We start from the raw sequence: 12,610 nt of genomic DNA on the forward strand, positions 1-12,610 counted from the left end.
TCACTATTGTGCATGCTGCATAAATTGATCCATTGTGACCCAAACTAGGGGTGCAGACTTTAATTAAACATACAGAAACAAGACATGGACATTATATTTATAGCGCTTACAAGGTAAGCATTGATACATTCATGAAGCTGTTTCCTGTTCATTTTATATCAACATCTCAAGGAAAGAATATTCAGAATCTGTAACAGAAATGTGTCCACTGCAGTCAATACTTTAGAGCTTTTATACAATGGCATAGTGAATGCAAGTGCTTGTAGTTTATCGCTATTAACAAGAAGGGCAACTATGGTAAAACAACACCTTATAAACATCTACTGTTCACACTGCCATCAAAGAAATGGAGTTTCACCTCTAGCAAGGGGTGCAGGCCACTCAAAACGGGTACATAACAGTCCATTTTACAATGAATTGACGTCCTAATCGAGATGTAGTGTATTTTCCCCAAACTTGCTGTTGCGCCTGGGGCTGAAGTGCATCAGTGCGATTTGAAGGACTGATGAGCATTGAGCAATCAAGGGGCAAAGGTGGGACCAAAATCAACATTCAAATAAATGTACAAACGGAAGAGAGTTACCCTCTAGAGTCGACCTGTACCTGTGGTAGATCACTGCAATGATGAAGTTCACCTATTTGTTCCTTAATTAGCAATGACATTGGCTGCTCATGACATCAAGGTGGTACTATGTGGTGCTACTTGGGTAGAAACAGAATCGGTACCCTAAGTACACTTTAAAAGGACTGAATTCTCATGCTTCAAATCTTAAAAACAAAAGCCTTTAGAAATGAGAGATCAGTATTTGGTCGCCGGTCTACACAGAGACAGGTGAATTGGCCACAAAACGCAATGCAAGAGTCCTTAATCATGAGATTCTGCTTGGTCATTATGTGTAGAAGATGACCTCTGGGATTTGTCCATCCTCTACAGAAGTGCCATTGTTATTTCCTGCAGCATAGCAGAATGTAAAGCAGGTCTTGGTACCAGTAGCGGGGGCTTCGTGGGTGACTTTACGCATCCCCTTGGTCCCATAATGAGAGTCTGGCCCCTGCAAAAGCATCCCATCAAAGGTTCATTTATAATTCATGAAATATTGTATTAAATGATACAGATATATTGTATTAAATAATTATTCTTTGATAACAGAAGGATTTCAAGGGAATAGATAGATAGTCCATTGTGATGTTTGAAGCACAGCTCACACAGAAGTCACTTTTAAAACCAAACAGCTTTCTGTTGGTCAATGCAATGAATTCGCTTGACCAACTTGAACATGATGTGAAATGTGCATGGGAAATTTTTTTCTCACACAAAATTCCAGATCCCATGGAATCCTATTAAAATTCCTGTATATTGCCAAAGATAAATAATAGCCAGTAGACTATAGTTAACAAGGTATTAGCTAGTATTAGCACAACTGAAGATGCAAGGAACCATGATTTGGTACTTGCAATTGCTCGTATGTGGCAGGTGGTATTTATAATACCATTTTAGCATATAAATGGGCTAATACTCCAATTTTGAGTCTGTTTTACCTTGAGGGTGGCGCAGGCAATGTAGTTGACACTGGGAAGAATTTCCACAGGCTCCTTGAACATGACTCGGAAGGTACTGGCCGTTCCATCGCAGCTAAAGCCTGTATCGTTCTGACCGAGAACTGTGTTGCTGTCTGTATGTATAATCTAGATTCAAGGAAAACATGCACCATTACCACTCATGTACTACCACATTTTCACACTTCCAAGATCAACTTCAAGGGCAAAACTACAAAAAATTATTTTGACTTGCTACATAAAATTTGGTCCTTATTGCAATTGATTCTGGCCAAGAATCGCCTACTTAGACAGGAAGACCATCTGTCAGACATGCACCAACCATCAGTGAACATACTCTCCAGGCAGTTCATGGGTGAAATAAGAATTTTTTTCTTGGTTCTCACCTGGATGTTGACCTGATAGTCAGTTGGACCATGTATGGACCCATAGAGCCCAAATCCCACCACAAATATTCTGCGGTTCACAGAAAACCTGTGAGGAATTTGAATGCAAACGTTATTCAACAACAGTTTTTAATGTTCCAACTATATCAGGTACATAAAATGACTAGAATCAAACCCATGCTCCCATTGAGTGTTTCGGCACTTTCTCAATCAATGCTTTAAAAAAACACTTACCGGATGCGGTCACTGGTTCCGCTGTAGCCCCAGCGGCTCTCCACTTGACTGAAGCGTGTGATACTACACTCTTTCCCCCGGAGGCAACAGCGAGGCCGATCAATAAACTCTACGTGTGGTTTCGGATTGACAGTAAAATGCAGGAACAGACTGACCACCTCTCGGTCTGTGAGTATACCAGACTGAGCCGGACCTATCGCACACATACACAAGGTTTAGCGCTATGGCTAATGCCACTCAGGAAGTTAGAGCAGCTATCACTACACTGCAAACATGCTCCTGCGGGGCCCATGCTGGCTTTTTGCGGGCACAGTGGGCTAGGGCCAGCCCACACCAAACTTAAACAGGCCCAGTGCGGGCTTGCCCAGGCGAGGCCCACAGCTTTGGGCTCACCGCGGGCTCTCTGTGAGCAGGCCACACTATGGGACTGCCCACATTAATCCCATGATGGCCCTGTGAGGGCCAGCCCGTTCGGGCCCATGCAGGTTTTGTGTAGGCAGCTCTGTAATGCAACTAGGAAAATACAAACAACATTGACTGGCCATTCTTTAGCCACTCAATTGAACTGGAATGGCTCAAACCAAAAGAGACCTTTTCAGAACCTGTTGTTTCATATAGGCCAGGGATCCTCAAATCTGGCTCACGAGATCCACTTTCCTGCAGAGTTTAGTTCTAACCTCAATCAAACACACCTGAGCATGTCTTCAGGATCATTAGAAAATCACAGGTGGGTGAGTTTGATCAAAGTTGGAGCTAAACTCTGCAGGAAAGTGGGTCTTACGAGTCATATATGAGGTGTAACAGACATGAGCCTGTTAATAAGAATTCTGTGGGCAGTTTTCTTCCTTACCACTAAGGGTGCCAGGGTGTTTTGGGTTTCCTTAAGTAAAGCCATGTGGGTAGAGGGAGTTAGCAATAGCAAGCAGAAGTAGCCTGCATAGCTCATCTGCTGAACACATTGTGCTGTGTCCTGGTTGGAAAATGTGTCATTTCAAGTCCAATTTAAAGTAAGGAGTTTATTTTTTTTTTTTGCGAAGATGTTACATGCATGTATGGCCTATGTTTTGATTGATGCTAAAAGTTTCAGACAGTGTATTTGTATGCATTTTAGAAGGACTCTTTATTGGTCATTCACCACATCATGGTCCAGTTTGAATATGGATTTAAAGTTTTTTTTCGACGTGAGACCATAGTCTGGACTATTTGTGATTGTTCCTGGTTAGGAAGAGTCTGGTGTTTAAGAGGTGTGGCGTGTTTTCATTACAAGAGTTTGGATTATTAATTTGTCATCAGCCAACTTCAGCTATGGAAAATGTTTGGACATTGATGTACTACAGATAAGCACACATCAACTTTCACATGACTAAATCCTACAATCTTACATTGCTTTTCTTTTTTTTTTTTTTTTTTCTTTTGTGTATTTACATTTTTGGCTATATGTAGCTGTATTAACCTGAATTGAATGTTTTCTATTTTGTATTTAATAAATCTATTGATTTGAAATCCCTTTGACAACTGTACATTTTTGACAATACAGACATTAGTTATGTGGTGACTGCATCAATTTCAGATCTATAATAACAGTTTTTTCCCAAAGACTTAAATTATAGTAACTGGAAATTATTTAAAGTGAAACAGGTGTATTGTTGTAGATTAATAGTGCGGGCATAGTGAGGGCTTCCTGGGGGCTAAGTGAGGGCTGCCCGTGCAGGACCAGCGCTAAGGGGCCAACGTTTTGCCAATGAGCAAATTCTCAGGGGCCCTGCGCTGGCAGCCCGCTGGGGGCCCTTAGGCTTGCCCTAAGTGGGCCCGTAAAGGGCCACTGCAGGCTTGTTTGCAGGGTAGCCTTTTAGCTTAGTCGGTCAAGTGAAATACTGCAGATCCACTTTTCAGGAAAGCATTCAGGAAATTGTTTCATAATCAAGGATCTGATGAAAATTACCTGCTGCGAACTCTTCAATAGTCATGAGCGGGAAGCGAATAAGGGAAAGAGCTTTTCCCAACACTCTACGCTTGTTCTCCGGCGTGGGCTGTAACTGTTGCCTTTGGGCCTCAGCTTCTGCCCAACGAACCGCAGCCCCGAAGAGGCGCACTTCCCGCACCCCCAGCGTATCTCTCTCCAGGACTGCCATGAGGGTGTCTGCACCGGAGGGAACATAAAACACTCTATTTCTGACTCACTCTTCTGACTGTATTTTGTTGTGATATTTTATACTTAAGAGCAATACCGAGGTCGACATCCGTGAAGCCCTCGGCGGCTAGCGCATCAGCAGTGTTCTTGTCGATATTTTCTAAGCAGAGACTAGCCAGCTGGGGCTCGTCAAAAAGCCGTGCCTGAAAGCAAAAGGAACCATGTTTTCATATAATCTATAATAGACTGCGCGCAAAAAAAGCAGACAACTAACACACTCAATAAGCCTGAGGCGCTGTTTGCTAGGATTTGAAAGGGAGCTGTCAAACATGGGGACTCAAAATGGCTGGGGAACAAACTTGAAACAAAGGTGCCGTCCAATATGTCAGTTCCTAGTGCCAATATCAACTCGGACTCAAAGCCCTGTGATTACCTGGGTAAGCAACATAAACGCATTGTCAGCACGTAGGTTTTTCTTTAAGAATTCGACGCAGTGGGCTTCGAGAGCAGGTACTGCGTACTTTTTGGCTGAATATAGTGTGGTCATAACGGTCTCTGGTCCAATTTGCACTTCATCAGAGTATAAAAATCTGCAATTGTAAAAGGGAAAAAATATTATAGACTTGCTGATTCACAGAAAGACATAAATAAGCGGTCAAAGAGACAGACAGGCCTTAGATAGATAGACGAAACAACAGATAGACAAAACAACAAATAGACAGACAGACAGATAGATATAGACAAAACAACAAATAGATAGAGATATATATAGATAGGCACAGACATAAAAATACATACATTATTGATCCCTGTTTGTTGGTTTGAGACTAGTTATTACGTCTGTCCACAATGGCTAGTATATTTTAAAGTTCTGATTTATAACAAACATTTACCACAGTAACTGTTTATTTCCGCCAAAATATCATAGCTCTAGCCAGTACAATCATTTAAAACTAACAAAGAATCCAAAAGCTTCCTTACACTGTTGTAGGGTACTAGTAGGAACAGAAACGGTATGCTATATCGACGGAAATCACGTGTATATGCCATGGTAAATGTTTGCAAGGGTCTGCTGACCGCAGTTACATGGCAGAGGGCATCTGAAGGACGTTATGACAACAGGGGTCAACACACAGAACAGCAGGACAGAGCCTTAAGCGTGCAGCGCAGCATTCCGCGGCCCATTCTTACTTGAGAAGGGCTAGAAATGCAGCCGGTTCCACATCTGGCAGTTCAATTTCGGTCGACGTTGTTGCCATGCCACCGTTGAACATGGCATCAAACACGGCACTTCCCACAGCGAGAGCAAATCTGCGAAGAGCAACGGGACCGGACTGTAAATACGGCCATTTGAGGATTAAATATGGATTTATCCTCGCCGAAACAAATGCTTTAGTATATATTCATCGAGCGTGAGAGTTTGCCATAAGCTTTAAGTTTACTGCAATAGACAGAATGATTAAAAAGACTCCAGTAAAACATACAAACAGACCGCTATTCATCCCTACCTGTGCGCTGGAATGCGCTGCACTCCCATTCCCTTCCCAACCAAAAAATGGACGTCACTTAGCACTTCGTTGTTAAACAAAAATGCAAACCTTTCTTTCACTGTACTTTTTGTCGCTTGCCAGTTGTAGACCGGCTCTCGATAAACCAAAACTGAAGCCGGGCTGCTGGGAAGCGAGGAGACGGCGGCGGACGCGTCGGCGGAGGAAGATGCGGTAGATGAGGAGGAGGAGGAGGATGATGGTGTCGCCGTCATGTTTGACGCAGCGCCTGAAGTCGCTCCGCTCAGACCGACCGACTGCCGGGGAGGGTTGTGCGCGCTCGGCGTGCTTCTCACCGCAGACTCGGCGCCTCCGCCGTTCTCCGGGCCCGACCGGGGGTTCGAGTTCCCCGCGCTCCGGTTCATCCCAGCGGCTGCACCCACGGCTCCCCCGTTGCTCGCGGGTGAGGAATGGGCGCTGTTGCTCGGCGGTGCATTGCCAAGTGGCCCCGAAGTAGACAAGTTTAGACATGAGGATCGGCTATTGCTTTCACCCGCAGCCATCTTGGATGGTGAACACTGCAGGCTTTGCTGGAATAAACATACACAACAGCGCATAACCAGAAATACTGGCCAAATGACTGCCTTCCCACGAGAGACTCGAACATCATCGAGCCCCTTTTAATTAACTTGGCCTTCCTGCAGTGCCTACAATTAATTTTAGTCTTCATGTTTAGGATGTGACAGTTTTATTCTCTAGCCAATGCTTTATTGTAGAGGAGGCAGGTGTTCGTGGAAATTTTTCATTTTAGGAAGTGTGATTGCGGAAAGTGGCATGAAACTAAGAGAGTATCTTTTCCCACATGGCAAAAATTAAGTGTTTGAAATGATCTAAGCCATATGAGAAATGTAAATGTTAACAGTTACGTTAAATATAACTAGGATCAATCAACCAGTGCAATTTTTCAGATTCTTGGTTTGTTTGGGGGTTTTTTTACTTCTACTTTACTTTAATTTTAGTCATTTAGCAGATGCTTTTATCCGAAGTGACTTACAAATAAGAAAAAAGTAATTACAACTAAAAGCTAAAACTCTATAAATACTATATATATATATATATATATACACACACACACATTTAAGAAAATAAAATAAATTAAATAAAAATGACAAATGCATACAACAACATTTCAAAACTAAACATTTAAATGAAATAATTTTTAAGTAAATAATTTCCAATAAATCGTTTTTTTTTTCCATTATTAGTCTATTATGAGAAGACCTATAATTTGATGGTCCCCGTTATAATAGAAATTTATGTGAATTATAAATTGTGAATTATTTAAAATCTTAAATCACTCATTTTATTAATTAATTTATTCGTTAATTCCTTCCTTCCTTCCCCAGTTGGCTAGATATGTTTAGTGTAAAATCTTTGAAACCAGTGAAATAATATCATTAACAGCAATTGACACAAGCACTTTTGTAACGCCTATTACAATAATATTGATAATGAAATAATAATAATAATAATAATACAAGTTTAGATACAAATAATTATTAAAAATATATGATGAATTAACATCATGGAGTAGTGTAAACAATATATTGCTGATTTTAATAATAGTTTGCTTTGACTTCAGTACAGTGACAATACATTTATTTAATTTTGGAAATGTTGTTTCTAAAATCATATTTAGTTATTTCTCCCACAGTATACATTTTGTATTTACTAATCTACAGTAATATGATTTTACTACAGAGCCATAATTAGGCTATACGTGCATGGTTACTGTAGTAAAACCATGGTTAATTTTCGTGAGGGTCTTATTGGGCACTTGGAGAACACTAATAAGTATTCATTTAAATTCCAGGAATTTGTATCTGCCATACAAGTGTAAATTCCCAACCATCTCTAGCCTATAAAATGATTTAATAGGCTACTACCTTATCATGAAACACTGGAAATATGCTGGAAAAGTCCAGATGATATTCATTTATGTGATACATCTACATTTTAAAGAGAATTTAGTTTGGATTAAATAATAACTTTGATGGAAGAAAATAAAAGGGTACATGTACGAAAATATGACTTAATAAGATTCATATATCAATTATATATTCACTCCATAATTAGTGGCCCAACTGTTGAATATAATTGAGTAAGTTAGTCATAGCAGAAAATGGACAAAACTCTTGCATAAAATAACTTTATTTTCAGTCATGCGCAATGCAAATGAAGCGCGTTGCCATTCGCCCCGCCTACCCAAACCCGCAAACCAATCAAAACCACGAAGGAACTGTCAATCAAACCAACGTTTGTCGCTGAGCTAGCGTTTGAGTTAAGAAAACAGGCATTAATTTAGGTGAGTGGAAATATTGTGTATTAAATGCACGGGAGATTTTGATAAATACAAATAGATATGTATAAATATAAATAAAATAATCTCTCGTAATAAGGACGCCATTAATTTATTTAATCTGAGTTTCAACAGAGGCTAGTTAGCCTACTATGCTACTTTAGCTAATAATAATAATAACCGGTGATGCAGAGAAAAGTCATTTTTAAACATTAATGCACCTCAAGCGCTAACTCGCATGCATGTGTGTTTGCAAATACAACCTACTACATATTTTATGCAAACAAAACACGTAATAAATAAGCCAACAATCTTTATTTAATAATCATGGCAGTGTTTCCAAACACGATGTCTATCTAGACAGCATTATTTTAGTATTATTAAGATATTATGATAGTTTTTAATTCATATTTTTATTTTTTTTACGTATGTTTATATTTGCTTTCTTAATTTATGTTACTTTTTAAGTAATTTTGTTTATTCGTTTTTTTTTTAAATATATCTATATAGTTTGTTTATTTTTATTTCGGTTTTAGTTATTTTAGTACATCAAGTTAAACTAAACGAAAATGAGAAATGTTGTCTTGGCAAATAGCTGAAATAAAATGTTTATTTAATTATTTTTTTTTATTTCAAGTTTATTTCTGTTAACGTTTATTATATTTCAAGTAACAAAAATACTTTTTCTACCCTCTTATCTTTGTGTGTGTGTCCCAGAATTTTCTGAATTCATGTAATGGGTGGTGTAAAGCAAGAGCAAACTGATGCTCCTGCATCTAAAGACTCTCAACACACAGATAATGCACAAGAGGAGGTAAGATGAGGATTGCTTAGACTTCTTCAATAATCTTGTCTATTATATATCACAGAGTACTTCAGCTGTGTAATTGCGTCATTGTAAAAGGTTTTGTGGTCGGCATAGTCAAGCACACTCATATTTTCCTCATAAGCTCTTCCCATATTTGATTCATATCAATTTGAATTGATTTGTTTCAGAACCAATCGACTTCACAGCCAGTAAAGAAGCGAGGCTGGCCAAAAGGGAAGAAGAGAAAGAAGGTGTTACCAAACGGCCCCAAGGCTCCGGTTACTGGTTACGTGCGTTTCTTGAATGAGAGACGGGAACACATCCGAGCACTTCACCCGGATCTTCCCTTCCCAGAAATCACCAAGAGACTCGGAGCAGAATGGAGCCGTTTGGCTCCTCATGATAAACAGGTATTTTGTGTGTGTGTGTGTGTGTGTGTGTGTGTGTGTGTGTGTGCGTGTGTGTGTGTGTGTGTGTGTGTGTGTGATAATCCACACAACTCCAGTCCATCAATTAATATATTGTGAAGTGAAAAGCAACATGTTTTTAACTTCAAACATCTGGCTTCTGACTAAAATATGAACCTTCTATCCATAATATTGCTTTCTAGAGTGAGTTGTCTCATCTGAATCAGGAGGGAAATATACACAAATGAAGCACCATTTACGAGCAAAAACGGTTCTAAAGAAATATGTTGGTAGATTTTTATGTGAGACGACAACAGAGGATGAACTTTTTCACTGGAGGAAACGTTACTATGGATTATGGGCTTGTATTTTGGCCAGTTTAAAATTAAAGTGCCTTAATGATAGATTTGTTTCTTACAAACATGCCGCTTTTCAATTCACAAGATATTAATTGATGAACTTGGAGTCTTGTGGATTATTGTGATGTTTTTATCAGCTTGGATTCTGGTTTTGATGAAGAAATAAACTCACCTACATCTTGAATGGCCTGAGGGTGAGTTAATTGTCAGCAAACTTTCATTTTTGGGTGAACTATTCCTTGGATTCTCATCCTTCTGATGAAAATGAATTAATTAATTTTTTGTTTGTTTGTTTTTTAAACAGCGGTACCTAGATGAAGCCGAAAGGGACAAAATGCAATATGCACGAGAACTCAGGGAGTATCAGAAAAGTGAAGCTTATCAGATCACATGTGTAAAAGTTCAGGACAAGAGAATTAAGAGAGGTAAAAATGCTCTCTCTCTCTCTCTCTCTCTCTCTTTTTAGGGGGTGTTATTTGCATGCACTTTTCTGGTGATTGTTGTTTGTTTTTTTTAACGAGTATGCTATAATGTGCAATTCAACATTAGTAATGGTGCAAGTGTTAGTTTTAGAGAGAATCATTTGTTTGTTTGTTTTACAGAGGAGTTGACTTCTGTCATTATCAATGCCAACAGTTCAGGATCTACAGGTTTTAAGGCAAGTATACAAACACAGCCTGAATTCTCAAACATTCTCGCCCCATTCCTGAAGTAGTAAGCATGGACATTTTTCTTGCAATCTGCCTCATGAAACTATTTCCTTCAGAACTCAGACTTAACGACCAGATTTGACGTCCCTATTTTCACAGAAGAATTTTTGGACCAAAACAAAGGTAAGCTTTTTTTTGGTTTTGTTTTTTTCTTTCTTAGAACAAACCATAAACATGGAAAGCTATATTCTTAAAACTGCGCATTTCCCAGCACGAGAAGCGGAGCTGCGGCGACTGCGCAAGGCTAATGTAGAGTTCGAAGAGCAGAATGCGGTTCTCCAGAAGCACATTGCAGACATGTTCAGCGCTAAAGAGCGGCTGGAGGCTGAGCTGGGCCAGGATGAGCTGCGCACGCAAGCTCTACAGCGCCACCTTCAGGCGATCAAACAGACACTGCTCAACAGCCTGGCCACTGTGCCTTTGCCAGGTCAGTACTGTACAGTGCCCATAATACCAGTACCCTGATAGATTATTTTGCAGTGAGAAACAGCTTTGTTTTTTTCTCAGGCACAGGCGAGACACCATCGATTGGAACGCTGGACTCGTACCTGAGTCGCTTGAGTAGTGCTTTAGAGAGCAGGCCTCATGAGCATCGCGCCTTAGTCCTCAAGCTACAAGAGCTCTTGGCTCACCTAGACAGGTAACTATTTCTGCCTCTGGTTTGCAATAGTATGCACCATAAGACAAGTGCTGGAGGAAGTACAAAAATCAAGTACTTGAGGGAAAATACAGATTTCGTAATAACAGGCTCACTCCCAAAAATGAAAATACTGAAGACACTTTGAAACTACCAAACAGTTGATGGTAGTCATTGACTTCCATAAGTTACTGGCTACCATCAACTGTTCAGTTACCAACATTCTTCAAAATATCTTCTGTTGTGTTCAGCAGAAGAAAGCAAGCTTTGGAACAACTTGAGCATGACTTGATGACAGATTTTTCATTTTTTGGGTTAACTGTCCCCTTAATTACTATTGTACTAAGTATCAAAAGTAAAAACAGGCAAATCTTTTTTTTTTCTCCATTATTTCTTTTTTGTTATTATTATTTGGCTTTTCATAACATGTTATTTCATACTAGTGGAAAGGAAACTTTTTGCAAAAATATTTGTTTTATTACACTTTATCTGTTTGGTAGGTTACATGTCTTTAAAAAATGGGGGCAAAAACAAAAGTGTTGCATTTATAATTTTGTTCAGTGTAATTTGTCTACTTCAAAGTGAATTCGTTATTTCCGTTTTTTATGTGTGAATTATTAACTTGATGACTTGTTCATTCGTTTCATTTTAGTTGTCACTCTCAGTCCTCCATAGTGGGGAAGACTTTCAGTGATTTTGATCTGTCCCACACACAAATATCTGCTCCTTTTATGAGATATGTTCCTGTGGCTCAGTGGTAGAGCATTGCGTTAGCAGCGCAAAAGGTCTTGGGTTCGATTCCAAGGGAACACACATACTGGTAAAAAAAATGTATAGCCTGAATGCACTAACTCGCTTTGGATAAAAGCGTCTGCTAAATGCATAAATTATTTATTATTATATTAATTAAATTATATGTGTAGTCTGGACAGCACTGGTAACTGACAACCAGAAGAATTTGTCTGGCCTTTGACGTTGGTTCATTGTTCTCGTATTAATCTCTTTATTCCCCTTTATTGTGTATTACCTGTATCTGAAGAGGGTGAACCATGATCTTCATAAGCATCTCCTGATCAGGAAGCAAACGGTCTAAATCCAGACCTTGACACCTCACTCCCTGCAAAACAACGAAAAACAGATCAGTTTATAATCATGCTAAAAAATAAAAATAAAAAAAGGCTTCAAACAGACCAATTGCTGGACCCCATTTAAAATCTGATTCTGGAGCAGCTCTTCGCTGAGAGTAAAAGATCAATATATCATTGATTAACTGTCACTGATTTTTTAATGACTCAGTTTTACAAGTAGGAGTGACAAATGGCTGTCTTTGAGTAAGATGCTGAATTATTCACTCAACCGATTTGTTCAAAAACACAGACCGATTCAGGAACACCACTTCTGCAGTGTGTGAGACTGTGTGTCAAGCTCACCTTGCTGAGGAACATGGCATAGTATCTATGGAGAGGCAAATGAAAGGTCAGCTGGTTGAGGGCAGGCTGTGACAGAGAGACAGAGGGGGGGGGGGGGGGGAGACT

General features: G+C 39.5%; 2 protein-coding genes across 4 annotated transcripts in view; one reads left to right on the forward strand and one right to left on the reverse strand.

Moving 5' to 3' along the window:
• Positions 1 to 45: 45 nt before the first annotated feature.
• On the reverse strand, positions 46 to 6,643 carry LOC107586379 (BTB/POZ domain-containing protein 2-like). 3 transcript variants are annotated; one of them, XM_016273698.1, is made up of 9 exons: positions 5,817 to 6,642; positions 5,500 to 5,619; positions 4,742 to 4,898; positions 4,406 to 4,511; positions 4,120 to 4,317; positions 2,178 to 2,370; positions 1,944 to 2,031; positions 1,540 to 1,686; positions 46 to 1,052 (listed from the first exon to the last, which is right to left on the reverse strand). In XM_016273698.1, the coding sequence occupies exons 1-9, from the start codon at positions 6,410 to 6,412 to the stop codon at positions 891 to 893; spliced, it is 1,767 nt and encodes a 588-aa protein (XP_016129184.1). In that variant the 5' UTR covers positions 6,413 to 6,642; the 3' UTR covers positions 46 to 890. The 3 variants fall into 3 exon arrangements, with proteins under 3 accessions (XP_016129184.1, XP_016129185.1, XP_016129186.1); XM_016273699.1 differs by having other exon boundaries at positions 5,907 to 6,640; XM_016273700.1 differs by lacking the exon at positions 5,500 to 5,619 and having other exon boundaries at positions 5,907 to 6,643.
• Positions 6,644 to 8,049: 1,406 nt separating this feature from the next.
• The window catches only part of hmg20b (high mobility group 20B), a 7,382-nt gene continuing 2,821 nt past the window's right edge, over positions 8,050 to 12,610 (forward strand). The window contains exons 1-8 of the mRNA XM_016273701.1: positions 8,050 to 8,160; positions 8,872 to 8,968; positions 9,151 to 9,372; positions 10,033 to 10,153; positions 10,331 to 10,386; positions 10,495 to 10,561; positions 10,650 to 10,865; positions 10,946 to 11,078. Of these exons, the coding sequence (XP_016129187.1) occupies positions 8,891 to 8,968; positions 9,151 to 9,372; positions 10,033 to 10,153; positions 10,331 to 10,386; positions 10,495 to 10,561; positions 10,650 to 10,865; positions 10,946 to 11,078 (893 nt within the window). The 5' untranslated portion in view covers positions 8,050 to 8,160; positions 8,872 to 8,890. The remainder of the gene's footprint in view (positions 8,161 to 8,871; positions 8,969 to 9,150; positions 9,373 to 10,032; positions 10,154 to 10,330; positions 10,387 to 10,494; positions 10,562 to 10,649; positions 10,866 to 10,945; positions 11,079 to 12,610) is intronic.

Source organism: Sinocyclocheilus grahami, unplaced genomic scaffold (genome assembly GCF_001515645.1).
Source record: "Sinocyclocheilus grahami isolate Dianchi unplaced genomic scaffold, SAMN03320097.WGS_v1.1 scaffold81.1, whole genome shotgun sequence".
Lineage (NCBI taxonomy): Eukaryota > Metazoa > Chordata > Actinopteri > Cypriniformes > Cyprinidae > Sinocyclocheilus > Sinocyclocheilus grahami.

Excerpts from the sequence above, each read along its gene's own strand:
- LOC107586379 (XM_016273698.1), bottom strand. The coding sequence starts at position 6,412 with ATGCGCTGTTGTGTATGTTTATTCCAGCAAAGCCTGCAGTGTTCACCA. Across the intron at positions 4,512-4,741 it reads CGTTTATGTTGCTTACCCAG|GCACGGCTTTTTGACGAGCC; the intron begins GTAATCACAGGG and ends TTTTGCTTTCAG. Across the intron at positions 2,371-4,119 it reads TATTGAAGAGTTCGCAGCAG|GTCCGGCTCAGTCTGGTATA; the intron begins GTAATTTTCATC and ends TGTGTGCGATAG.